Source organism: Myotis yumanensis, unplaced genomic scaffold, assembly GCF_028538775.1.
Source record: "Myotis yumanensis isolate MYYU_CA2020_CCGP unplaced genomic scaffold, mMyoYum1.0.hap1 SCAF_4, whole genome shotgun sequence".
NCBI lineage: Eukaryota > Metazoa > Chordata > Mammalia > Chiroptera > Vespertilionidae > Myotis > Myotis yumanensis.
Genome location: NW_027223755.1, coordinates 12,952,627 through 12,978,196, shown reverse-complemented (window position 1 = coordinate 12,978,196; position 25,570 = coordinate 12,952,627). Strand labels below are relative to the sequence as shown.

The 25,570-nt window shown below is 48.2% G+C and overlaps 1 protein-coding gene across 1 annotated transcript in view; it reads right to left on the bottom strand.

Moving 5' to 3' along the window:
- The window catches only part of ANKRD33B (ankyrin repeat domain 33B), a 65,422-nt gene that overhangs the window by 7,155 nt on the left and 32,697 nt on the right, over positions 1-25,570 (bottom strand). Inside the window, exons 2-3 of the mRNA XM_070411897.1 lie at positions 23,383-23,512; positions 8,527-8,667 (exon numbers count right to left, since the gene is read on the bottom strand). Of these exons, the coding sequence (XP_070267998.1) occupies positions 8,527-8,667; positions 23,383-23,512 (271 nt within the window). The remainder of the gene's footprint in view (positions 1-8,526; positions 8,668-23,382; positions 23,513-25,570) is intronic.

The window sequence follows — 25,570 nt, the reverse complement described above, 5'->3', positions numbered from 1 at the left end:
CTCTTACATCCTCACAGTCTCACTTACACTAGTCACTTCCTTAATAAATCCACACCACCCACCGGGCCCTCCTAATCCTTCATAAGTTTCAGAATTAATAAGGAATTGCTGTTCAATTCATCTTGGTCCAATCTCAGCCCCATATACAGTTAAAAATCACTCAGGATTTCAAATCCCATTAGTCATGTTTCCACGGGCAAAGCGATGTGGAGAAGTGGGGCGATGATCTAGTCTGCGAGCTCCCCAGGGACCAGGCTGGCTGAGACCTCCGTCCCACACAGACCCAGGGTCTGACTGTGGTGACTGGTCGATATGTGCTGAACCGAGCAGAGCAGGGGAGCCCGGCAGCCCCATGGCCCAGGGCCCAGGCAGATCCAGCTCCCCCGGTTTCACCTGGTAATGCTCCTAATTCTGTGACACATTAAAGAATAGCCATATTAGAAGAGTGGTAATTATTTGGAACTGGAAATCAGGGTGGAACTCATTAGCTACAGTACAATTTATAAACGGACTGAAATGAAAAGGGGGCAGTAAAAGTGTCATTGCAAAAAATAGATGACACATTAAACCTTAATTAATTGCATGTCACTTAAAAAGGAACAAACTGCAAAATTAAAATCTTAATGAACACTGCTTGAAAGAGACATTTTTCAAATGCTAACAGAAAACTAAAGGAGCAGCTGTCCAAGGTTTAGCACGCCTCTTCCTGTGCCTCGTGTACCTCTTCGAGAGGATCCTGGAAAAATACAAACATTCTAAAGGACAAAGGCCATTCTAACTGTAACACAGCCCAAGAATCTGATTCCTGTGATGAGTCAGGGAATCGCTTCCTTAAGAAATTACTGTTTAGGATAATATTAATGCCCTGGATGTAGTGATTAAATCATAAGAGACAAGTACTGATGATTAACATGTTATACATACAGTATACCTTTCGGAGAATACAGAAAACTTCCAAAACACCACTGTATCCACCTTCTCCCCATGAGACTACTGGCCTCCTCACCTCTTACCCAATTTGTTTTGCCCAGGACGCCAGCCATGCAGACAGGAGCAGGGCTCCTGCCAAAGGGCCCATTTGCTGCCCATGTTGAGTGCTGTGAGATGCCTACACAAATCCTCTGTTTTACTCAAGGGAGCAACTTGCTCAGTTCTAAGCAATGTGCCATAATTGGTCTTTCCCGGGGTTTCACAACCTCGGCACTATCGACATTTGGGCCAGATGGTTATTTGCTGTGGGGGCTGGCCTGTGCACTGTAGGGCTGGTAACAGCATCCCTGGTCTCCACCCACTAGATGCCAGGAGCATTCCACCAATTGTGAAAGCCAAAAACATCCCACACCTGGCCCACTGCAATCCCGGTGCCCACTTGAGCCCCAGAGAGAAAGCTGTTGCTGTCCTGCTGAAGGACCAATGTGGTTGGGCTGCTGCTTTCTGCCTGAAGCAGGAACCTGCAGCCTGAAGCTATGATGACCATCCTGCAATCATGAGGTGGCCAGACAAGCAGCTTGGGGCTAAGTGGACAAGAGGAACTGGGTCTGTGATGTCCTCAGGGCCCCGGACCAACTCTGCGTGGTGACTGCCTACCTCAAAACTTCCAGAGGTGAGAAAAATGCACGCCCATTCTCTTTAAACGACTGTCAAGTCAGGATTTCTGTTCCTCGCAGCAGAAAGCATTGCAAACAGGTCCTAAAGGAAGACAAGCTACCTTCCATCACTCATTCTGAGGATGTTTTTTCCAGGTGGTCATGGCCAGGTCCATGGGACCAGCAGGACACGGGCAGAGTCCAGGAGGCATCACTTCCTCCCCTATTCCTCCCACCCCCATCCCCACGTTATCTGTGCTTCAAAGCCCAGCCCTGTCTCCCTCCTGCCCGGAGGCCTTTTCAGCCACAGAGGACCACTGTGCACCAGTCCTTGCAGGCCTCCTCCTTGCCCCCGCTGGCCTGTATCTTGAGGTCTAATCACTATGACAAGTCAGGATACAGGGTCACAGGAAAGAGCTCCCGACGGGCATCAGATCCTCTACCCTCCAGCCCTCTGCACAGGGGGGAACTGCCGAAGATTTAATGCGCCCAAGAGCTCCCCTGCCCTGAGGGACCCCGGTTGGAGGATAAATACCCTGGCTTCCCTGGCCCTCCCCGAGAGGCATTTCTGAGATGTCTTGCACTAGGTCTTGCACTAGGTTCTAGGCAGGGCTGCCCACAAGGGTCACCAGCTCCTCAGCACAATATTAGCTTTCCTGTCGTCCTGGTCTCACTTCTCTCTCCTTCACACCACTTCCCAGGGTCATCCTCCAGAAAAACAACTTGGCCCCAAGTCCTTGCCCCGGGGTTTGCTTTCATGGGCATCCACGCTAAGACACGGCCCTGGGTGATATGGAATGCCTAGTGTTTAGCCCTCTTTCTGCTTAACAACTTGAAACTATTCCAACTGGGCAAATTCTGTTGATGGGAAAGTCATGCTTCCCTTATAAGCAGAAAGAAACCTCGTAGTGATATCCTACCCTTTGTGATATCATACCCTTTGGCTTTCCAGAAGTACACAGTCAGGGCCAGCCTAGGACAGCGTGACCACACGGTCAATGCCGTGATGTGAGTGCCTCTGTCCCCTCTTCCTCATGAAGCAAGCCTCCCACCTTCTGCTTTGTTCCCTGGAACCACAGACGACTCCACATTTTTTGTTTGCTTGGCTTTGCTTCCCAGGAGCGGCAGCAATGACACCCCCCCTCGGGTGTAAGCCCAGGGCTCATAAGCAAGTCTGGAACCTGCCTGCCTCCGCAGAGTCTGTCTCTCTTCAGAGACAATCACGTCCTCCATACGGCTTCCCAGCGCCGCCTACTTCAACAGGCATGTCACTGTGAGCATTAATATTCCCCTGAATTAACAAGGTGCCGCAGCCTGCCCTGCGATTCTCATCAGCAGAGCTGGCGTTGCTCCTTGGGAAGCCAGAAACCAAAGAGCCAATAAATCAGCTTTTCAGAACCTGGTTATATGGTTATTAAAATCCAAGGTTCTGATCATTCTAACATTCCTTTATTCTGCCTGACACAGTAAGATAAGAGCTGATGTGTGTCTGTAAGTTCTGAACTATTGGGAAAGGTAAGCAGCTCAGGGGGGCATCCAGTTCAATGACTCGTCATTTCTAAAAGGAAAATCGTTCCTATTGAATATAATGAAATTGCAACTCGGAAATTCATTCGGCCACAGAGGAACACTGCCCTTGACAAAATGAGGATGAGCTGCACATTTTTACCCCAACCTTGAATGTGTAGTAACGCTGATGGCTTTCACTTTGAAATGGCCACAGGGCGACCATCCTGTGACCAGCTCTCAAGGTATCTTTTGCAGCTGCACATAAATGCCAATCCTAAAGAAATACTCAGGCATTCGGACCTTTCAAAGCTTTAACTTGATGTATTAAATGGAAATAAGTCAAAAATACCTGTGCACGTTTTTAAAATACCTTTCATTTAACAAGTATCCTTATTGCTGTCCACCAAACCCAGGAAAGACATTCAATCACTTTTTTTTTTTCTCTTAAAGCATACATACACATCTACCAGAAGAGGAAAATGAAACTCACTTACCTGGGGGAAAAGAACTGTAAACGAACTTAGTAGTAACAGTAGAACATGGAAATATTCTGGAAGTTAGGTACTACAACCAAAGTCCCAAGGGGTGGAGCAAAAGCTCCCCAAGAAAGGTGTCAGGGAGGAGACCAAGATGGCGGCGTAGGTAAACACCGGAGACCGCTGCCGCAAACAACCATTTCAAAAATACAACTAAAAGACTGAACGGACATCACCCAGAACCACAGGAAGGCTGGCTGAAGAGAGACTCTACAACTAGAAGGAAAGAGAACAGCAAATCGAGGCTCAGAGGCGGCGCAGTGTGGAAAATACAAAGGTACCGAGGTGCGCGCGCAAAGCGGGCTGGTGGCTGAGGGCGCGGTTGTCGTTTTCTGTCGGGAGTGAGTCTCAGACTCTGGGCTCCAGATCCGGGCGAGTCTCTAGGGACCCAGACTCAAACGGGAGAAGCGGGATTATCCGGCATCAGTTGGAACCTGAGGGCAGCTTTCTCTCCGAGGTTTGCAGCGGCTGCCGGGGTTCTGAGAAGCAGAGCCTCTGGGAACGGGACTGAGCGTGGCCATAACTGCTCCCTCCGCCCGCCCTGTTGAGCCCGCCCCGCCCAAAGCCTGCGCACAGCCATTTGCCGATCGCCTCAGGCAAAGGCTGGATTAGCGCCTCCCCAGAAGGCAGACGTTTTCCATACAGCTGATTCCTATAGCCAGTCGGCCTGGTGGTCAAACCCCTCTAGTGTTAACTACAACAATTAAGGCTTGGCTAGAACAAGACTGCGCACAGAGACCACAAGGGGGTGCACCAAGAAAGCATAAAAGATGCGGAGACAAAAAAACATGACAGAAATGGAGGATATGGAGCTAAGAATCGCAATTTTGAGGGCTTGCCATAAATTTGTGCAGAGCCTCACGAAAACTAATGAGACCCTCGATGCTACGATAAAGAAATTAGAAAGTAAGCATACACGGACTGAAATAAAGAATATTATACCCAATAGCAGACCAGAGGAGTACAATAATCAAACCAAAGATTCGACAAAAAACACCCAATTGGAAAAGCAAAATGAAAAAAGAATCCGAAAGTGTGAAGATAGTGTAAGGAGCCTCAGGGACAGCTTTAAGCGGTCTAATATCAGAGTCATTGGAGTGCCAGAAGATGAGAGACAGCAAGATATTGAAAACCTATTTCAAGAAATAATGGCAGAAAACTTCCCCCACCTGGTGAAAGAAATGGACTTACAGGTCCAAGAAGCGCAGAGAACCCCAAACAAAAGGAATCCAAAGAGGACCACACCAAGACACATCATCATTAAAATGCCAAGAGCAAAAGACAAAGAGAAAATCTTAAAAGCAGCAAGAGAAAGAGGCTCAATTACCTACAAGGGAATACCCATACGACTGTCAGCTGATTTCTCAACAGAAACTTTGCAGGCCAGAAGGGAATGGCAAGAAATATTCAAAGTGCTGAATACCAAGAACCTACAACCAAGATTACTTTATCCAGCAAAGCTATCATTCAGAATTGAAGGTCAGATAAAGAGCTTCACAGATAAGGAAAAGCTAAAGGAGTTCATCACCGCCAAACCAGTATTATATGAAATGCTGAAAGGTATCCTTTAAGAAGAGGAAGAAGAAAAAGGTAAAGATACAAATTATGAACAACAAACATGCATCTATCAACAAATGAATCTAAGAATCAAGTGAATAAATAACCTGATGTACAGAATGAACTGGTGATTATAATAGAATCAGGGACATAGAAAGGGAATAGACTGACTATTCTTGGGGGAAAAAGGGGTGTGGGAGATGCGGGAAGTGACTGGACAAAAATCATGCACCTATGGATGAACACAGTGGGTGGGGAGTGAGGGTGGAGGGTGGGGTGGGAGCTGGAAGGAGGGGAGTTATGGGGGGAAAAAAGAGGAACAAATGTAATAATCTGAACAATAAAGATTTAATTTAAAAAAAAAAAAAAAGAAAAGAAAGGTGTCAGGTTTTTATCTGAAGAAGGAATATCGGGCAAGATGGAAAGGAGAAAGTATATAAGAGGGGGAAATTCCACCTTTTCGCACTTACACTAGTTACATCAGTGGTCCTCATCAGGAGGCAACTGTATCCCCCAGGGGATGGTTGCCAATGTCTGGGATAACTTTGGTTGTCAATCCTGGGGATGCTGCAGTCACCTGTTGTCAAAGGCCAGGGAGGATGCTGGGCATCCTACTAGCCCCAGCACAGCTCCCAACCACCAAGAATTACCTGGCCCCAAATGCCAATAGTGCCAAGATTAAGAAACCCTGAGTTACATGCCTGTCGCCCTCAATAAGAAAGTTTAAGTATCTCATCACAAGGATATATTTCAAAGGGAAAAATATACCATATTTTTTCATGAATGTAACCGATAATTACTGAATACATAAATTCACCAAAAACAATAACAACAGCAGCAACAACCAACACAGACTGAAGGCTTCCTCCATCCCAGGCACGAGTCCAAGGGCGCCCTCACGGGAACTCATTCAACACCCATCCTGACTTCCTGCAGCAGCTGCTGTCCTTCGCCTCATTTTATAGAAGGGGAAAATGAGGCTCAGAACACTAGGTGATTGACCTTTGGTATGGACATGGTGAGTGGAGGAGCTAGAATCTGAAGCCAGGGGTCCTGGCTTCCAAGTATGTTCTGTTGACCATTCTGCTCTGACCACATACAGGTCAGGAATGCACACCCACAGGGCTGTACTCATGCGGATTACTCTAGACTAGTGGTTCTCAACCTTCCTAATGCCGCGACCCTTTAATACAGCTCCTCATGTTGTGGTGACCCCCAATTTCATTGTTACAAATTGAATATAATTAAAGCATAGTGATTAATCACAAAAACAATATGTAATTATATATGTTTTTTCCGATGGTCTTAGGCGATCCCTGTGAAAGGGTCGTTCGATCCCCAAAGGGGTCGCGACCCACAGGTTGAGAACCACTGCTCTAGACTGAGGGGGCAGGGCTCACGGAGGAGGAACAGGAAAAGGAGAGTACAGAAAAACCGATGCCAGATGTGTTATCCACATCACTGAGCAGGAAAAGAACAGCACCAGCGATGAGCACGCTGTCTGTAAGCAGACCCATCGCTCAGGAGATCCGAAAGGCGTTGCTGTAATCCTGTGACCGTGTGGCCAAGGCCTGAACCCTCCTCCAGGCGGGGAGGAGAGTGGGACAACAGCGGCACCCAGGCAACTGACCTGTAAACAAAAGGGTTTGTGGTTCCAATAAATTCATTGGGAAGAATGCACAGATGTGACTGACCACCACACACTTTTGGTTGAAAAAGAAAATTGCTAACGATCTACCCAAAGTTATAACTAGATCCAGAGTAGAAGCAGATGAAGCGCTTGGCCACCATTTAACCAGAAGTAGCGTCTCTCCCTGGCACGGGACAGGCAGGGCCTACACTCTGTTGAAACTAATGTCTCACTTTTGAAACTGTCACTGAGCCCAAAGCACAGTCAATGGGATTCATTGTAAGTTTGATCTTTTTTATTTCCAAGAACATTATCATCTTCGAAGCCTCTGTCTTCATTTACTGAGTTTATTCTTCTCGCAGCAGCAGCCCCTGAAACACGCAGGTTCAGGCAAGAGGAAGAAGAATCTAAATCAAGCTGCAGATCTTATAACCCATGTAATCACAAGGACAGACTCAGACTGGAAGGCACTGCCTGGTGGCCAGTATGCAGACGGTCAAGTCATGGACAAGGAAGCAAGACTAAGAAACTGTCATGACCAGGGGGGATAGGGACTCATGACAACTAAATTCGGGAGCTGGATGGGACCTGGGAATGGAAAGGGGACATGAGAGGAAGAACTGGTAAAATCTGAGCAAGTCTGGAGTTTGGTGAATAGCCATGTGCCAATGTCGGCCTCTCAGGAAGATGCTAACGTGGGAGACGAGTGAGGGCTGTATGGGAACTCTCTGTCCTACCTTTGTTACTTTTCCATACATCTGAAAGGATTCCAAAATAAATGTTTATTTCTTAAAAATAAGTTGTCTAAACAGAAGGACTAGCCTGGGCTGACGGCTCAGAGAGCGTGGCTGCTGTCCTCAGGCTATGAAGATTGGCAGGGAAGCGCCACCTTGGAGAACCCACAGCACCAAGCAGGACTGGTGAGCCCAGGGCCAAAAAAAAAGTAAGTTAAAATAATGAAATTAAATAACATCAACAGCAGCATCGCATACTGACTGACTCATCCTGTGCCGGACCCTGGGCGTGTGCTCTACACACATTTTTTTTCTAATTTAATTCTCAAAATAACCCAATGAGGTGGTGCTAACGATGTGGGGGAAAGAATTAGAGACTCCTCATGTGCAAGTTAGCTGAGTAGTTCATTAAACATGCATAGCCCAGGAGAATCTACCGAGTATTTTCCTATTTCATCCTCAGGGGGGTGAGAAGGAAGTCACTGTTCCCATTTCACAGATGGACACAGGGAGGCTCAGAGAAGAAAGTGCTTCCTCCAAGATGGCGGCACTGTAAAGAGCAAAGGGGGTGCCCTGCTGATCCAGAGCTACACACAGACCTTTCCACTCTGTGACCACTCCTAGAAAAGGCAGCCACCACACACCATACCACCATGGGCTCCAACCACCAGCAAGCAGGGATCTAGGATGGCAACGGGCCAACCCGCCACCCCTGCACCCACCTCCAATAGGACAGACTTGCTGCTCAGAGCCAAGACCAGAGAAGTGAGCGAGGAGGGGTGTCCTACCGGGTGACCAGTGCCGTGACCTCCCGCCCCACCCTGAAGGTGGCTGCCTTTGTTCTGTTGGTTTCACTCAGATGATGACAGCCATATAGCTAATAGAAACTGTTCTTTGTTGCCCCCGTTAGCCCTTGTTCCCACGGGACTGGTTCATCCCTATAGCACGTACGCGCAGGACCGGTGGAGACGTACCTGCTAGCATCAGGGCTCGGATGCACTCCGTTCGGCCCTGCATGGCTGCTTTCATCAGGGCCGTGAACCCAAACACGTTCCTCCTTTCAAGGTCAAGACCAGGGAAGTAGTTCAACAAGTAGTTGGTGATGGTGGCATGCCCTGCAAAGAGATGGGCACAGGTGAATAGACCGCACGCCATGGAGACCCCTCATTCCAGGGAGGTCTTCCTGGAGAGAGAGGAACGGCGCCTGGCCCACCTCCCGGGCCAGCCCGTCTGCGGGGTGTGGGTTTGCCCCTCAGACAGCAAGAAAGAATTCACAGGGACACGTGGCTGTCTCTGCTGCTTTGCTCTTGTTCCCTTCGCCGATCCATTGGGAGCTCAGCTGTCCTGTCACATGTTAAGGAGGAACGTGAGTATCCAGGATGCTGCGGGGTGGCGAGCAGAAGTGCTGAGCTGGCTCAGCAGACCCTGCTGGTGCTGTTGGCTCCCAGCAGGAGACACCCGTGCCCAGATGCAAACCCAAACGTGCATCTCAGGGCCACTTCCCAGGGCTCCCAGGCTTCAGGGAGGAGGAAGCCGTCTTCGTAGCAGGAGGATACGCCAGCGCACACTGCCACCCTCTGTTACTGCTCAAAAGTGTCGGTCCCTGTCTTTCATACACACAAGCACATGAACACACACACACACACACACACACACACGCATGCAGGGAACACAGCCAGTGTTGCTACCAAGATCCTCAGCCAGAAACCCAAGCAGGTGAGAATACTCATTTGAGAATACAGAGTTCTCCCCTTTATTGTCTTGCACTTCCAAGAGACCTGATTTTCTGCTCACTCTTACCCTCTTAAGTAGAAGTGGAAAAGGAAAACGTAATGTAAAAAGCAGTATTCCCAGGGGTCTCCAGGTCCCCCCACACACACCAGAAGTGGGAGCTTTCCTCAAACAGGGCTCCATGAGCCACAAAGACAGGCTCTTGGGTCAAAGGGCCAAGCAGCCCGATGCCCACTGGCCATCATTCTTAAGCCCTTGTGTGAAAGAACACACCACCCTCCCCTACTCCAGTGCCCTGGAGCAGGGTCCCAGCCCTGGCGCTAGTGACACCTGGGGCCGGATTATTCTCAGGGTAGGGCCACCCAGTGTACTGTAGACCCCTGGTCTCCAACCACTGGTTGCTGGTAGCAACCACACCCCTCCTCCCACCCTGGCTGTGACAACTCAAAATGTGTCTAGCCCAGTGGTTCTCAACCTTCCTAATGCCTCAACCCTTTAATACAGTTCCTCATGTTGTGGTGACCCCCAACCATAAAATTATTTTCGTTGCTACTTCATAACTGTAATTTTGCTACTGTTATGAATCGTAATGTAAATACCCGATATGCAGGATGTACTTTCATTGTTACAAATTGAACATAATTAAAGCATAGTGATTCATCACAAAAACAATATGTAATTATATATTTGTTTTCCGATGGTCTTAGGTGACCCCTGTGAAAGGGTCATTCGACCCCCCCAAAGGGGTCGCGACCCACAGGATGAGAACCGCTGGTCTAGACATTGCCAAATGCCCCCAGTGGGGCAAAATCACCCCACGGAGAAGCACTGTCCTAGAGGGTCAAACCTCATTGTTTCAGGACTGACCACACCAAGGTGGAAGAGAGCTTCCTCTGCTCTTCACCTTCCCTCGACCTCTGACCCCCAGGACCACCTTTCAGCTGCATCTCCATCCGGACCCACGGATGATGGCTAATCATCCCTGGGGAGTGGGAGCAGATTGCGGAAGCCCTCTCCTGGGCCAGCTGGCCGTGCTGGGTGCCCAGTCCGCATCCTTATACACGGAAGATCCAGCTCTCTGAAATGCCCCATCCATCCCTACCATATACACGGGCCTTTGGAACTGACACTGTAGAGTTGCAGGTGTGGGGCCCCGTGGGCATGGCAGTCACTCTCTGTCCTTAACTGGGCACCACCCCCTGCCCCCAGGAGGCCTCTGCACCACGGAGAGGCCTGGACCATGAGGCTCCTTCCAGCTGATGTCGGGAAGGGCGCTGGGTGAGATTTGGGATGTGGCAGGAGGAGAGGCCTCCTCCTGAGGATGGGCAGCCTGGAGACACGGGTGCTTCCCTGGGGCTCACCTGACTGCCCGGCAGGTGGCAAGGCTGTGAGCAGAGAGCATCACCCAACATCATCTCTGCCCACAGCAGCCAGGAGTTGCCGCCCTCCCATCCCCCAAGGCAGAGACTGGGACCCAGGTTCCTTCCTTGCAGGGCTGCTGCCCAAGCAGGATCAAATCCTTCTCATCAACTTCCAAGTTAAAGACAAACAAGCAACCAAAATGAGACTGCGGACTCTTCTAGAAGCACCGTTGTCTGCCCTCCATTGACCTCAGCCCATCTCCTGAACTCACCGCAAAATTTAAAAAGAGAAACATGTCGCTTTTCTGGGAGAGAAACACTGACTAATATGACCATGTTGTGGGTTAACAAGCCAGAAACGGGTGGGGGCCACCCTCCGGCTCTGTGACTCACAGGTTCCCACAGCATCTGATGCCTTTTGACTCATTTCAGCCACCTGGCCCTCCACAGTGCCAGGGGCGGGGGTAACGCTAGCAGGCAGGTGCCCACGGCACCTTAATTGCTCTAAACTGGGGGGAAAGGGTCCTCTGGTCTCAGGTTTGTTGTCCAGTTCAATGCTCTGCGGCACCTGCCAGTCAGATTTAGCCAGGGTCCTAGTGAAACCAACTGCAATTTGTTTCGAGCCATTTCTTTAAAGCCGTGAAAGAGCGTATCTGTCACAATTTTCAGCATGATGCCCTTTGCCCTGACATATTCTAAATACTTTGAACAGGCAGAGAGAGGAAAATTGAAAATCCACAAAGCAAACAGCCCATTATACAGATCTGTTCTGCATATTATGTTGAGCTCAGAAAAACCAACACAGGGCCAACTCATTCTGACTACGAGCGTAAGCTTTCAACAACCCGTGAAATCACTCCTGGCTCCCCACTGACTTTCCCAGAGTAGCAGAATAGTACCTCTTAGCACAAAGATGACCTCATTCAATGAGATCAGGGTGGACCCGATGCCTCTAAAAATGTGTCGATATTAATATTTTTCTTAAAAACCATGCCGATTAACCAAAGGGAGCTTCCCTTTTTCAGAAAGAAAAATAGATAGAACACAGCCTTCCTTGCATAACAAAAGCCAAACTTGTACCATATTGAAATCTAGTTTGAGCCTAATCCAACTTAGAATAGGATTTATAGGATTCCCTCAAGTCCTCAGAGAAAGCCCTTGCAAAGGGTGGACTCACCATGCAGACCCCAAGAACACCTTTCCCCCAATGATGTTTACCTTGCCTAAGAGAAAGACACAGCTGACCCAAGAAATAAGTCCATGTGAAATACCTTTAGTGGGGTGATTAAACAACAGTGTAGAGACTTTAGCACTTGAGAGAGTTGGCTCTGAGAACACTCAAGTTCAAGTCCCCAGCCCGCCACTTAAAATCTGAGTGACCCTGGGAAGGGGAATCAACTTCACTGAGTCCCTGTTTCTACATCTGGAAAATAAGAGATGATATCAATCTCACAATTGTGAAAATTATAAGAGATAATGTGTTGTATAAAAAGTGCCTGATACAATAAACAAGTTTCTGGGCAGAAAAGTTCCAAATAATTAATGCAGGTGCTCCGCTCTCAAGGAGGTGGAGCACAGCAATGCACCCCTTAACTTGTGGGTTCCCTCCAGAGAGTAGAACATGGAAAGGCGGGAGAGGAGAGAACTTCTCAATAGAGAAACCTGGCAGACACAACCTCAGCCAGGTGACCAAGATCAACATCAACCTGTTGTTGACAAATCACATTGATAGCAGGTACTCACAAAGAGTCTGCTTGACGGAACTTTAATCAGGTTCCTCAACCTTCTCCTAGGCCAGTGATGGCGAACCTTTTGAGCTCGGCGTGTCAGCATTTTGAAAAACCCTAACTTAACTCTGGTGCCATGTCACATATAGAAATTTTTTGATATTTGCAACCATAGTAAAACAAAGATTTATATTTTTAATATTTATTTTTATATATTTAAATGCCATTTAACAAAGAAAAATCAACCAAAAAAAATGAGTTCGCCATCACTGTCCTAAGGCCCAGGAAGAGCCACACTCAAGGGGCCAAAGAGCCACATGTGGCTCGCAAGCCGCAGTTTGCTGACCACAGAGCTAGACTATCCCTTATCCCTGATGTTTCCTCTGAATTTTCCATCTACTGACTTTCACCTTGCTTCTTATGGTGGGGGCTATAAGAACCACATTTCCTTGTTGTATTTGGAGTGGAAGCCAATCCCTTAAGCATGTCAAACTTACGGCCAGTGGGCCACATGCCTCTACCCCATGGCAAAACCCCAATGCGGTGGTCCCTATACCTATCAAGCTGATCCTGACGAGGGTCTGCCTTACCATCTGTAACAAGTGTCACTGAATATCTTTTGTCTTTAACAGCACCCTTGATATGATGTACTGAGAATGGCACTTTCCTCTGTGGTCCTCCTCCCCAAAACCCATAACTGCAGTCTAATCATGAGGAAAACATCAGACAAATCCCAATTGAGGAACATTCTACAAACTACCTAACAAGTACTCCCCAAACTGTCAAAGTCATAAAGTCTGAGAAACTTCATAGCCAAGAGGAGCCTAAGGGGACGTGACCATTAAATGTAATATGGAGTCCAACATGGGATCCTGGAACAACAACAAAGGATATTAGGAAAACACTGAGGAACTTGGAATAAAGGATAAACTTGAGTGAATAATAAAAATGCATCAAGATTTATTCATTCATTGTGTCAAATGTATCATACTAATTCCAGATCCTAAGAACAGGGGAAACCAGGGGTACAGCGTAAACAGGAACGCTCTGTATAATTTTTGCAGTTTTTCTGTAAGTCTAAACTATTCTAAAATCAAAGTTTATTTTATAAAAGGGAGATCTAGCGTAGGGCCACTGGACAAGACACAAGGTAAAGATGATGACTCTTGGCTGGCTGCCAGGTGTGGCTCCCTCCACACTGTCCCCATCCCTTACTGATGCTGAGGGGAGCTCACTGAGAGGCTGTGATGGGCATGCAATGGACGGAAGACAGTGGCCAGGTCCCTGGGAGAGCAGGAGAAGGGAGAGAAGAGGCTGACTCACAACGCTCCTTTAGAAGTGAATGGACGGGCCTCAGTGATTGTTTGGCTGAGCCATCTAACAGAAAGAGAAAAGTCAAAGCTGACCCCTGGTACCACCACATTCTCGGCTCCTGGTACCACTTCGGATACCCAGTGGCATCTCTGCTGAGAGTGTATGGGGTAGAAATCCATGGTAGCCACGCTCGACTGGATTTTCAACCAGGCCCAACAACACTGCTGTGTTTACAGTCGACTCTCAATCCCCATGGGGGAAATTTAAAACTTTCCCACTCTTAGGTCCCCTGCTGCACAGCAAACCCCTTTCCCAGGAGATGACGCGCCTCTTCCTTCACAGAGGGAACAGAAACCACAAGAGGGAAACTCCCTCAAGTTTCCCCGATAGCCCCGCCAACATCCCACATCCACAGCAGTCCCTCCTTCCCTCCTATTGAAAAGGGAGGGTGATGCTTCCCCTAAAGATGCCAATCTCTTCTCCCCTCCAGGACTTGTGCTACCAATTACCTCCTCTTTCCCTTCAACCTCTGCTTCCTTGCAAATCCATCAGATTGCTTTCATGGCCCAAATTCTTCACCTTGCTCTTTTCCACGTGGCTTCAAAATTCTTCTGTCAAGAACTGGGACATTTGCGGTGTGATACAAACAGAACCTTGAAATGCACTTACTCGTCTGAACTCCCTGTCACACTTGTGCCTCAACTAACTCCTAAGAACATGTCAAGGCTAACTTGATGGTCCTGAGAACAGAACAAGAAATGCATGGAGCAAAGCTGAGGTACCCAAGCACACCCTAGGACAGGGTCCGGCTCACCACAGACACACAAGCAAAAGCAGCCAAGATCCCCAGGTCCCCAGCCCATACACAGATGCATGAACAATAAACATATTTTAGAATTTGAGGTTTGTTTGTTGTGCAACAATATGCTGATATGTATGCTCAGTGTTCCCCAAAAAATGTATTCACACATTAACAACTGATAGCTCAATTTTGAAAATTAAATCTATATCTATATCTATATCTATATCTAAATCTATATCTATATCTATATCTATGTCTTAGTCCTTTCAGGCTGCTATAACAAACTACCATAGACTGGGTAGCTTAAACAACAAATATTTCTCACAGTTCTAGAGGCTGGGAAGTCCATGCCTGCTGATTCAGTGAGGGCTTGCTTCCTCGTTCATAAGTGGCCATCTTCTTGCTGTGTCTTCAACAGCAAAAGGGGTGGGGGAACTCTCTGGAGTCTCTCACAAGGGCACTAATTCTATTCATGAGGGCTCCACCCTCTTGACATAATCACTTTGAAAAAGCCCTACCTCCTAATACCATCACTTGGGGATTCGGATATAACACATGAATTCGGAGGGGGGGCATAAGTATCCGGTCTGTTGTAATGACCGACAATGATCCTATGGACCTGTCTTTGCATTCCACCCACCATCAACCATTTGATTCCTTTCCAGTCTAAGTCCCAGAACCACCTACTCTCACTCTTGCTACTGATCCTCCCCTAATTGTCCTGAAACTGCCTTCCAATGGCCCCCAGTGACTGTCTTGTAGCAAAATCCAATGGTTACTAGTCAGTCCTCATCTTACTTGACACCTCTATATTTAGCACTATGTCTTCTATCCTTTGTAACCTCTTTTCCCTCAGATATCCAGAAAGTTGACCCTTCCAATTTTCCACCTGCCTCTCTAGCCACTCCTTGTCAGTTTTCTTTATGAGCTCCTCTGTCCTCTCCTTCTGAAATGCTGTTGTACCTCAGATGTGTGACCAAACCAGCTTCTCATCCTACACACCCTCTCTTGGTGATTCTATCCACTCTCCTGGATCCAATCATCACCTTAAAAGTCCCAGATCGCTTATCTCTAGCTCAGTCTCTCTTCCTAAGTCTCTTACCTAAATATCTGTCTACTGGATATTTCATCTTGGACACCCCACAAAGAAACTCAACACATGTTTCTTCCAAACCTGCTCCTCTCTCCCACATTCCTTATTCAGTGATGAACACCACCAATCACTGAGGTGCCCAAGCCAGAAATATGGGCATTGTCTTCAGCCCTCTACCTACCCTTTCCCCATCCAAGCTATCATGGAGTTTTGCCAATCTCACCTCTTAATATCTTCCAAACCTGCCCTGGTTCTCCATCCCCTCTTCTACCCCTCATCCAGGCCACCACACCCCAAATAAGGTACAATCCCTCTCCTAACTATTCTCTCTGGTCCCATTCTGCCCCTCATCCATTCTCCACACTACCAGCATGATAATTTAAAGAAGAAACTCTTTTAACCAGCACTACTACCACTTAAAACCCTGAGTGGCTTCTACTCTTTAGATGAATTCTCAGCACTTTAACAGGCTATCTCCTTTTTATCTGGCTGTGCCCTCTGAAGGGTATTAGAATATGCCACCCCAAAATGTGCCAGTTTGGCATAAGGATGATTTAGCGCTGAAGGCAACTGAGAAAGAGTAGACATAAGAAAAGCTCACTGCCTTCTCCCATTTGTCTAAAAGTAGGACATAATTTTTCTAAATTTAAATTTGTATTCCTCCCCCAGTTTTATTGAGATATAATTAACATACAGCACTGTATGAGTTTAGTGTACAGCATAATGATTTGAGTTACATATATTGTGAAATGATTACCACAGTACATTTAGTTAACATCTATTATCTCATATAGGTACAAAAAGAAGAGGGGAAAATGTTTGTTTTTAGAGACTATCAGCCTGGGGGTGGCACAGGAGGAATCTACAAAACAAATTTACTAACTAGCCTTTATCTACCATTAGTTTTCCCCTCCCATAATTTGCTGCCCTTGGAAGCCTAATAGTGCTTTCCTTTGTCCTGAAATTTTTCCACTAATTTATTGTTCTTTGGTGAAGATGCTCTATAAGCTGGAGGTCTAAGCCACCTCCCTGAGTCACTCATTTTTCCTCTGGGTCTCCCATGTAAACATGTTTATAGAAGTCTGATTTTCTCTTTTTAATCTGCCTTTTATTATAGGGTTCTCAGTCAAGAACTCAGAAGGGTAGAGGAAAAATTATTTTTTCTCTTCTAAATCCTGTCTTCAACCTCAACTCTTGCACCAACACCCTTGTAGACTTTGCATTCACTCCACTCTCCTTTTAATTCACCTGTGCACCATTCTTTCTCCAATCTGGTGGCCTTTGCACATGCTAGTCTCTCTGCCTGGAACATCCTTCCTTCCCTTTTACCCAGATACCTGATGAGCTATCCCTTCTGATGCAAGCTCTGCCCTGGTCCCCCAAGGGTGGGTTAGGCAACTGAACCATGATGTCATGTAATCCACATTCCCATGTGGCCACCATAGTCCTCAAGAGTCTGCTCATGAGTCCAAAACTTCCAATTCACTGCAAGTTCAACAAATATTTACTAAGTAAAAAGGCCAAAGGATTCCTACTTCTCCCTTGGAAAAAGTATACTTATCATAAAGGTTGTTAACTTTCAAGCCATAATCTACATTACCTGAGACTAAATGGCCATCACAATGATCAATTGTTGATTAATCGAACCTTTTTTGAGTACCAATTATGGGCTAAGAATCTTGTTTACCCCTTTATTCAAAGAAATAAAATAGACAATAAACCCGTACTGCTCTAAAAATGGAAAAAATGTTACAGAATTTGGTTGTCTAAAGACTTGATTGGTTTGACACCAGGTACTCAAAATGTAAGTTTTCCAAACCAGGCCAGTAGAGGGAAGTGTTGACTTTGGAAATATCACATCCCACAGGTACTGCAGGGAGAATGCACTGGCCCCATCCTAAAGAGGAAGATGCAGACGGGGAGCAGGGGAGGGTCGCTCAGACAGGCCTCCCTCCTGGTCTGTGGGGAGAGCAGGTGTCTGACTGAGGAGCAGGGTGAGCTTGGCTCTGGCCCGGGCTCACGCCTGCCTGGCCAGCAGGCAGGGGCCGGCACTGCAGGGATCACAAAAAAGGCTCCCATAACTGGAGTTTACAGGAAAGGGCAAGGGAATGCTAGGAAACTGCAGAGACTTACCAAGTTCTGACTTCTTAAGTGAAGAGTAGGAACCAAGAGAAAGGAAAACATCTCAAAAAAAAAATCACAATGAAGTCAGACAGAAATTATGATCTTGGGTAGTGATAACAAATATGACAAATAGAATGAAGAGGCATTTATTCCTGGCTTCTGGCCACGTCATAAACTCTCCCCTGAAGTGAAACCCTCCCCAAATCCAGTTCAGAGCCAGGCCTGGTACAGGCAGTCGGAGCTCACCCCGGTCACCCCTGGGAGCCTCGCTGCCACAGTGTCCCCAGCAGCAGGAGGGAATAATGCCAGGCTGGCTGGATGTCGGGACCTTTCCTTCCAAAATTTTAAAGTAAGTTCAAGAAATAACAAGTTTCAAGGACGCACCAAAGATTCCTCATACCCGGCCGACTCTGTATTATCACCAGTTCAAAGAGAGCCCTCGGCTTACTCGCTGCACCTTACTCCTGCCATTTGTTAAGGAGGAACGAGAAACGCATCACTCCATCCCTGGGACTTACTATTCATTTCTTCGCTTATCTGATTTTGTATTGTATTTTTGTTAGGGGAGGTATGGTAGAAGTGGAAATTACTGGCTAAATGAGATTGAGGGATTATTTGAGGATTTATTGCCATACATTCTCCTCTCCATTGCAAGGCCTAATAGAGACTTGGCTGCGTTTTTATTGTGCATTAAGTAGCCTGTCGAGAACACCCGGCAGGCAGATCACAGCATTTGCATCCTAATTTATTCTCACAGACGCTGAGTGAGTCCTGTAGAAAGCCAGGACTGCCAACTCCCAGACATCCAACACAGTTGCAGTAGCAAATAATATTAACATGTGGCTGTTTAAAGTTTTCCTTAACCACACAGGTTCTGCTGGGGCCGGTGTTGGCTAGACCAAGTCACTTGAGGTCATTCCACCTCCCCTGCCAGCCAGTTGTTTTGGTGTGGGCCATGTGAGCCGGCCATGAGATGTAAACGAAACTGCTGGAGGCTTCTGGAAATGTTTTTCCCTCTTAGAGAACGAAACACGACAGCGATTGCTCCTCCTTTGTGAGGCCTCTGTGTGTGGCAACAGGAAGCCGTACCAGGTCCTTCTTGAGATCATGAGGGAAAGGTCAAGAGCATTTCTGAGAAGCTGGCCCCAGGTCCTGACATCACAGAGCCACCCAGTGAAGCAACCCTCCAGCTATCGCCTTCAGACATCCTGTTTCGTCCTGTTGCGTGAGAAGGCAATTTCCTCGTTGTGGAAGCCGTTTCACTGGGTACTCCGCAAACTGCACCCCAACGGCCCCGCAGATCCTAGGCTCCGGTGAGAATCAGGCAAACACAACTGCAAACAACAATCAGCAAACACTGAAAAGTGATCATGTCCCCAGCTGGCAAGAACACCCCTGGGAACTCGCTGGGAACTACGAATTGGTAGTTCTTTCTAAAGGCCAGTTGGCAGCAGCCACATAAATGTACATGCCACCAGTCGGTGTGGCTCGTGGATTGAGTGCCGTCCCATGCACCAGGAGGTCACCGGTTTGATTCCTGGTCAGGGCACATGTGGGCTCAATCCCCAGTAGGGGGTGTGAAGGAGGCAGCCCATCAATGTTTCTCTCTCATCAATGTTTCTATCTCTCTCTCACTCTCTCTCCTACTCTCTCTGAAATAAAAAAGATATATATTTAAAAAGAAAAATTTTTTAAAATGTACATGCCCTATGATAAGCTCTAAGAAGCTATCCATGCACTTCTCTTTCCTCCTCTGCCCTGCTTCGCAGGGACGATAATCTCCAAAATCTGCCCTGCTCCTTAGCCCTAAAGTCTCCAGTGGGGCTCAGCACAGGGACCTGGATGGAGGAAACAGAGGGGGGTACTGACCCCAGCCTCCCCACCCGCCTCCCCCGCAGGGGCCTGCTCAGGTTACGTGTCTGAAAGGCAGCCAAGCCCTCTGCCAGGGTAACTCTCTCCAGGGTCCTGTCCATTAATTCTGCCCCGCCCCCACTAACAGTCCCCTGATAAGCTCCTCAGTTTACCCTCTGAGCATGCCTACTGCTCCACCTGTTCCCAGCCAGGACCCTGCCAGATGCATCCTCCTCAGAAATGCACCTCCCAGACACAAATGCCTTCCCTTCCCCCACATGAACTAGACTTTGGGAGGGAGGAGGTGTGCTTCTGTTCACTGCGGTAGACCCAGCACTTAGCGCAGCTGGTGTACATGAAGTAATTGCTAAATAAGCATTTGTGTTATAGCAGGATCTTGTATAGAATGGATGAGCCACTGTTTATTGAACTATCTCACAGATATTGGACAGGGGGGACACAGCCAGGAACATACACTCACACTCAGGAATGTGCCTGTAAGAACAAGGTAATCTTGTGCACGTCGGTAGAAAAGATAAAGATCTGGTAAGTGAAAAAAGTTAAAACCACGATCTCAACTGTGTTAGCCTCTTCATTTAAATAAAAGTGGACGCACGCCCTGTGTTGGAAAAGGAGAAATCTGAAAGGGCAAGTAGCTAGAACTTGGTCAATTTGGGAGATGGAGCATTTGGGAGAATGAAAGGGTGTTTTTTTGTTGTTTAATAATGATTTTTTGTTGTAAGCACATATGACTAGACATCTTCTGAAATACAGAAATCATCAAATAAGTACAACTGGTTATGGAACTGGATGAAATGGGACATCACCTGATTCTAGCAGCGAAAAGCCTAAACAGACTCTCTGGTCTCTCTGGTACAACAGCACAGAATGCCGAGAGCAGCCCCTTGGTTGCTTTCCTTTATTCTCACTTTTATTAAGGATGGCTCTGTGTCCCTCTGACATCTCACACAGGTCTGTGACCCCAGCTCCCCAGCTTTAATGTCCTCTGAGAGGCTGCCCCAGCCACCATTTAAAATGAGAACCTCTATATAAGTTATTTTGGCTGTCTGGGTGGCTCAGTTGGTTGAGCATCATTCTGTACACCAAAAAAGTTGCAAGTGTGATTCCCAGTCAGGGCACATACCTAGATTTCAGGTTCAATCCCAAGTTGGGAGGCAACCGATTGATGTTTCTGTTTCAACAATATATATATATATATATATATATATATATATATATATAGCCTCACCCCTGGGGTGAGGATTAAAATAATAAAAATAAAGAAAATGAAATATAAGTTATTTTTTACATATGTGAAGGCTAAAATTGGATTAAGAATGAAGAGATAAATTCATTTTCAAAGCAGTTCTCACTCTATGTTCTATAGTCTAAAAGTAAATCTGTTAGAGTAAAAAGTTTAATATAGTGCCTAACAGATAGTTCACCCAAACATGTGAAACTCATACTCAGTAAATGTGATGTATTATGTCAATGGGAGAGCCCACCCGCATGAGCAGCACGGGTAGGGGTTAATGCACCTCAACCCCTGGGCACTGATCCTCACTGGCCCCTCAGGGGCAGCCTTTATTAAAAAAAAATGAGAACCTCTAAAGAGGGGTCCCCAGACCAGCAGCTTCAGTGTCACCTATGAACTCACTGGAACGTCCCACACTCCCCACCCACCATCCGTCGAGACCTCTTACTTTGCTGCCTCAGCCCTTCAAAGGCCTGAGCACAACTGGAGCCCATCCTTGTACCACCACCCCCACCCCACCCCCTGCAGTCAGCAGCATCCAAGGTCCAGAGGCTGACAGCCGGGCCAGACCCCACCTGTCCTGCATCGCCCCCATCACAGGCACAGAGACCCGAGCTTTCTGCCTCTGCAACCGCCTCTGGGCCCACCAGGGTCATCTGGCCCCTGTCACCACACACGCAGACTCATGCCACTCACATGCATTCCCTCACATTTTATCTACGCTTCTCATCTGTCCTAGACACAAGCAGTCCTACAGCCACACTAACCTGCCATTCCTAAGACGCACTGGGCCCCCTCTGGGCCCTGTGGCTTTGGGATGCATTGGCTGGACCAGCTCGCCTCTGACTTCTTCACCACCCAGCTCAAGGTCCCTCCTTCACATCCCCTGTCCTGAACCACCAGCTAGATGGAGTGTTCTCACTGCACGGCATCAGAGCTCCATCAGATGGCCATTAACTGGAGAATTACCCAAGGGCAGAAATGCCCTCAACTCCCACCTGCTGGGCACCGACCCAGCTCCTGGCCAGTGGGAGGTACTGAATGATGAGCCCCTGGTCACTGCCCGGTCACCATATCCATTCCCACCTTCCCAGCTCAGGAAGTTGTGCAACTGGGCTTTCAAAGCCTGGTGGCCCTACCTCTGTGGTGGTAAAGCTTCACACCCCGAAACCTGGTGAAGCAACCGTGTCCTAGGACACCCCGACCCCTCTGTAAATCAGGGCTTTCTCCACCTCCCACATCCTGACTGAAAGGCATGTACACAGGCTGCTTCCTGCACATGAGGGCGGGCGGGGGCAGGGGGGCGGGGGGTGACATTGCAGACACTGGCTTCTCCAGCCTCCGGGCGCTCCCTGCTCGGTCACCCACGCTGGCTCAGACACCAGCTGGTGGTGCGAGACGGGACAGGCAGGTAGGTCTCTCTCCGGGGGCAGCGGCAGATGTTTACTTTCCATAACCAACGTGCGGTGGTGTGGTTTGGGGCATTTTCTCCAGCTCCACGGCCCTGACTGGGTCGGATTCCCAACAACTCCCTCCAGCCCGAGCTGCCCACACCTGGTCCTTCCGGCTCAGCCAGAAGCGCTTCTTTGCAACTGAGAACCTGCGTGATGCAAGGCTGTCATCCTGGGAGCCAAGCATTTTGAAAGCGCTCAGTTACGAAACCGGTTAATACCACGGTTACAAACCAAGTGCGGCCCTGAGGCGACCAGCATAGCTGTCCTGTTTGTCTCAAAAAGGCCTGCATGCCGTTCTGGGAGAGGACAGCCACGGAGTGCCCGGCGGTGTGGGCACGCGGACGCCCCTGGAGAGGACGCCTGGGCAGAAGGACACTTACTGGGACGCACGCTCACCTGGTGTCTCACAAACAGCCCCGTCTTGTTACACTGACACACACCCCGCAAGTAGCTCCTGGCTCTCTCTGCATCTCCAGGCCGAGTGCGAGGCGGCCCGGGAAGCGTGTCTACTTTTATACCATCACTAACCCCGGGCATGGCTCTTCTGCTAGTGAGTTCCCCCGAATCTTTCTGATCCCGAGTCTCTGATGGGGGTGGGGTACGAAGCTCTAGATCAGGGGTCCTCAAACTACGGCCCGCGGGCCACATGCAAATACAAATATTGTATTTGTTCCCGTTTTGTTTTTTTACTTCAAAATAAGATATGTGCAGTGTGCATAGGAATTTGTTCATAGTTTTTTTTAAAACTATAGTCTGGCCCTCCAATGGTCTGAGGGACAGTGAACTGGCCCCCTGTTTAAAAAGTTTGAGGACCCCTGCTCTAGGTGAAGTGACCATCAGGTTGGGTTTGCGGTGCAGCTTCAGCCTCCAAAGCTTTGGGGTGTCTCCGGGTTCGCTCTGCCCAGTGCTGAGTTCTGCACTGCTGGGTCCCCAGTGCACAGAAGGTGTGCACCACACCCGTCGCCCTTTCCTTGTACCTCTGAGGAGTAGAACAGGGTCCCTGCTCAGGTTGCCTCCTTACATTCATGTCTGGAGCTGAGGTCATGCCCAGGGCCCCCCTCACCCCAACAGCTGCTCTCAGGCCTGGACTCTGAGGGGAAGAAGAAGCAAGGTCTTACCTGCCTGTGCAGCTGTGATTAGGGCCGTGTTCCCCTCGCTGTCCTGCCAGTTGACATCAACATGGGGGCACTCTGCCAAGACCACCACAGCATCCACAAAGCCGTGGTAGCAGGCGACAATGAGGCCGGTCTGGAAATAGAGAGGGAAGCGGGTCAGAGGCGCTGAGCCCAAGGGGCTGAGCCAGCAGCAGGGGAACAAGGAGGGCCCCATCAGTTCATCCTCAAATGTTCATTGAGCATGGACTACGAGTGAGGCACCCTGCCTGGGAAACACCAGGGAACCCAGATCCCTGCCTTCAGGGGGTATGGAGGGGGCGGGGGGGGGGGGGCGGGGGCTCACAACGACATAAACTATAGACCTAACATGTAAGGGCTAGAGTGTTAGAATGTACACTGGGCCACAGGAGGTGGTTGAGTGCAGGAAGCATAGCTCTGTCTTAAACAGGGTGCTGGGTGGACCCACCGAGGAGACACTGGGCGGGTAAGAAGGAGGTGAGGGAGCAAGCCAAGGGACATGAGGGAAAGGTCCAGGCAGAGGACATGCCCGGCCCTCCCAGGGACCAGCCAGGAGGCCCTGGAACAGAGTGAGCAACAGACCCTGGGAGGCCAGGACGGAACGCTGGGGTTTGCGCCCGTGAGACAGGTGTTTCTGTGAAGGTACTTTGGAGATAAGATTAACGTTTAAATCAGGAGATGCGGAGTAAAGCAGACTGTTCTCCGTGCTGTGGATGAGCCTCCTCCAATCTGAAGAGAACAGCGTGGGAAGGAATTCTGCCTCTGGACTTGAGCTACAACTCTCCCTGGGTATCCAGCCTGCCAGCCCACCCTGCAGATTTTGCACTTGCTAAGCTGCCACCATCGCATGAACCGGTTCCTTAAAATAAATCTGTGCGTGTGTGTATCTATAGATATCTATAGATATACAGAGTTAGAGATACACACACACTCTCTATTGGTTGTTTCTCTGGAGACCCCTGATCCATACAGGGTAGGTGTGGAAGGAATACTTTGGAAGAACTATGTTCATTTTTTATGCTCTCTGTTTCTGTACAGTTAGAATTCTTTAAAACAAAGCTTTATTTATAAGGGACGTGCATGATTTTAATTCACAATGAAGAGCAAGTAAGCAAACATGATGTTTACATTAATAGCATTCTCATTAGGACATACGGTTTCATAACAACCATGTAAACAACTGTGGAGAGGAGAGGAAGGGCAGTGGGCAGAAGAAATGGAAGCTGACAAAGAGCCAAGGATAGAGATGGAGGCACCAAGAAGCACACACAAACCCATAGGCAGATGGTACAATACAGAGCAATTAGTCCTGATCATCCAGAAGGGAAAGGATATTACCCATGTTCAGATGTGCAGAAAAATGCCATCACTCGTCATGTAATGTTTTTAAAGTTCGTAACCAAGAGAATAAACTTCAGTTACTTGAAAATCCATTTCTGTAAAACATCTTTCTCCATGATAATACCACTGACAGGGGGAGATGTTTATGTGGCTTTAGGGATTCTAGTATTCCAAAGATAGACACTGTATTTCTGAAAGGCAGCCATGCATTTCCATGGGCATGAGCACAATTTGTTGGACATTATGTGTTAGGCATAGTTTCAATAATCTCACTTATAACTAAATGCCGTGAGGAGAACGTAAACTCCAGGACTGGGATTTGATCTGCATTGATCATTCCAACGTGGCCACACATGGCTCCATGGTTTGGGTTCTCCCCAGTGCCAATCCCAGTCGGTTTTCCTTGCCTCCAAGTCTTCACACGGGCAGTGGCCTCTGCCTAGAATGCCCTTCCTCCCACCCCACAGCCTTCATCGGATCGTCTGACCCTCCTGCAGGTCTTGATTCAAGCCCCTTTTCACCCATTTTCTGGTGCCCCCATTGGGCTGCCTTGCACAAACCACTGCTCCCGGGAAGGTGAGCACATCTTTTTAACTTTGTTCCCCCAGTGCCTGACATGTACAAAACACTGATAAGCATGTGTTGCATGAATGAAACGCCTCTGAAACTTTTCAGTACCCCCTACCTCGCACAGCACTCAACTAACTCTAAACTGAGGAACTGACATATGATGTCATGAGCTTTGAGCTTGTTTATCTGACTTCCATATTCAAGCCAGGAACTTACCTAAAGTCCCAGGAAAACCTCAAAGAAGAGAGTTGCCTTTCATGTG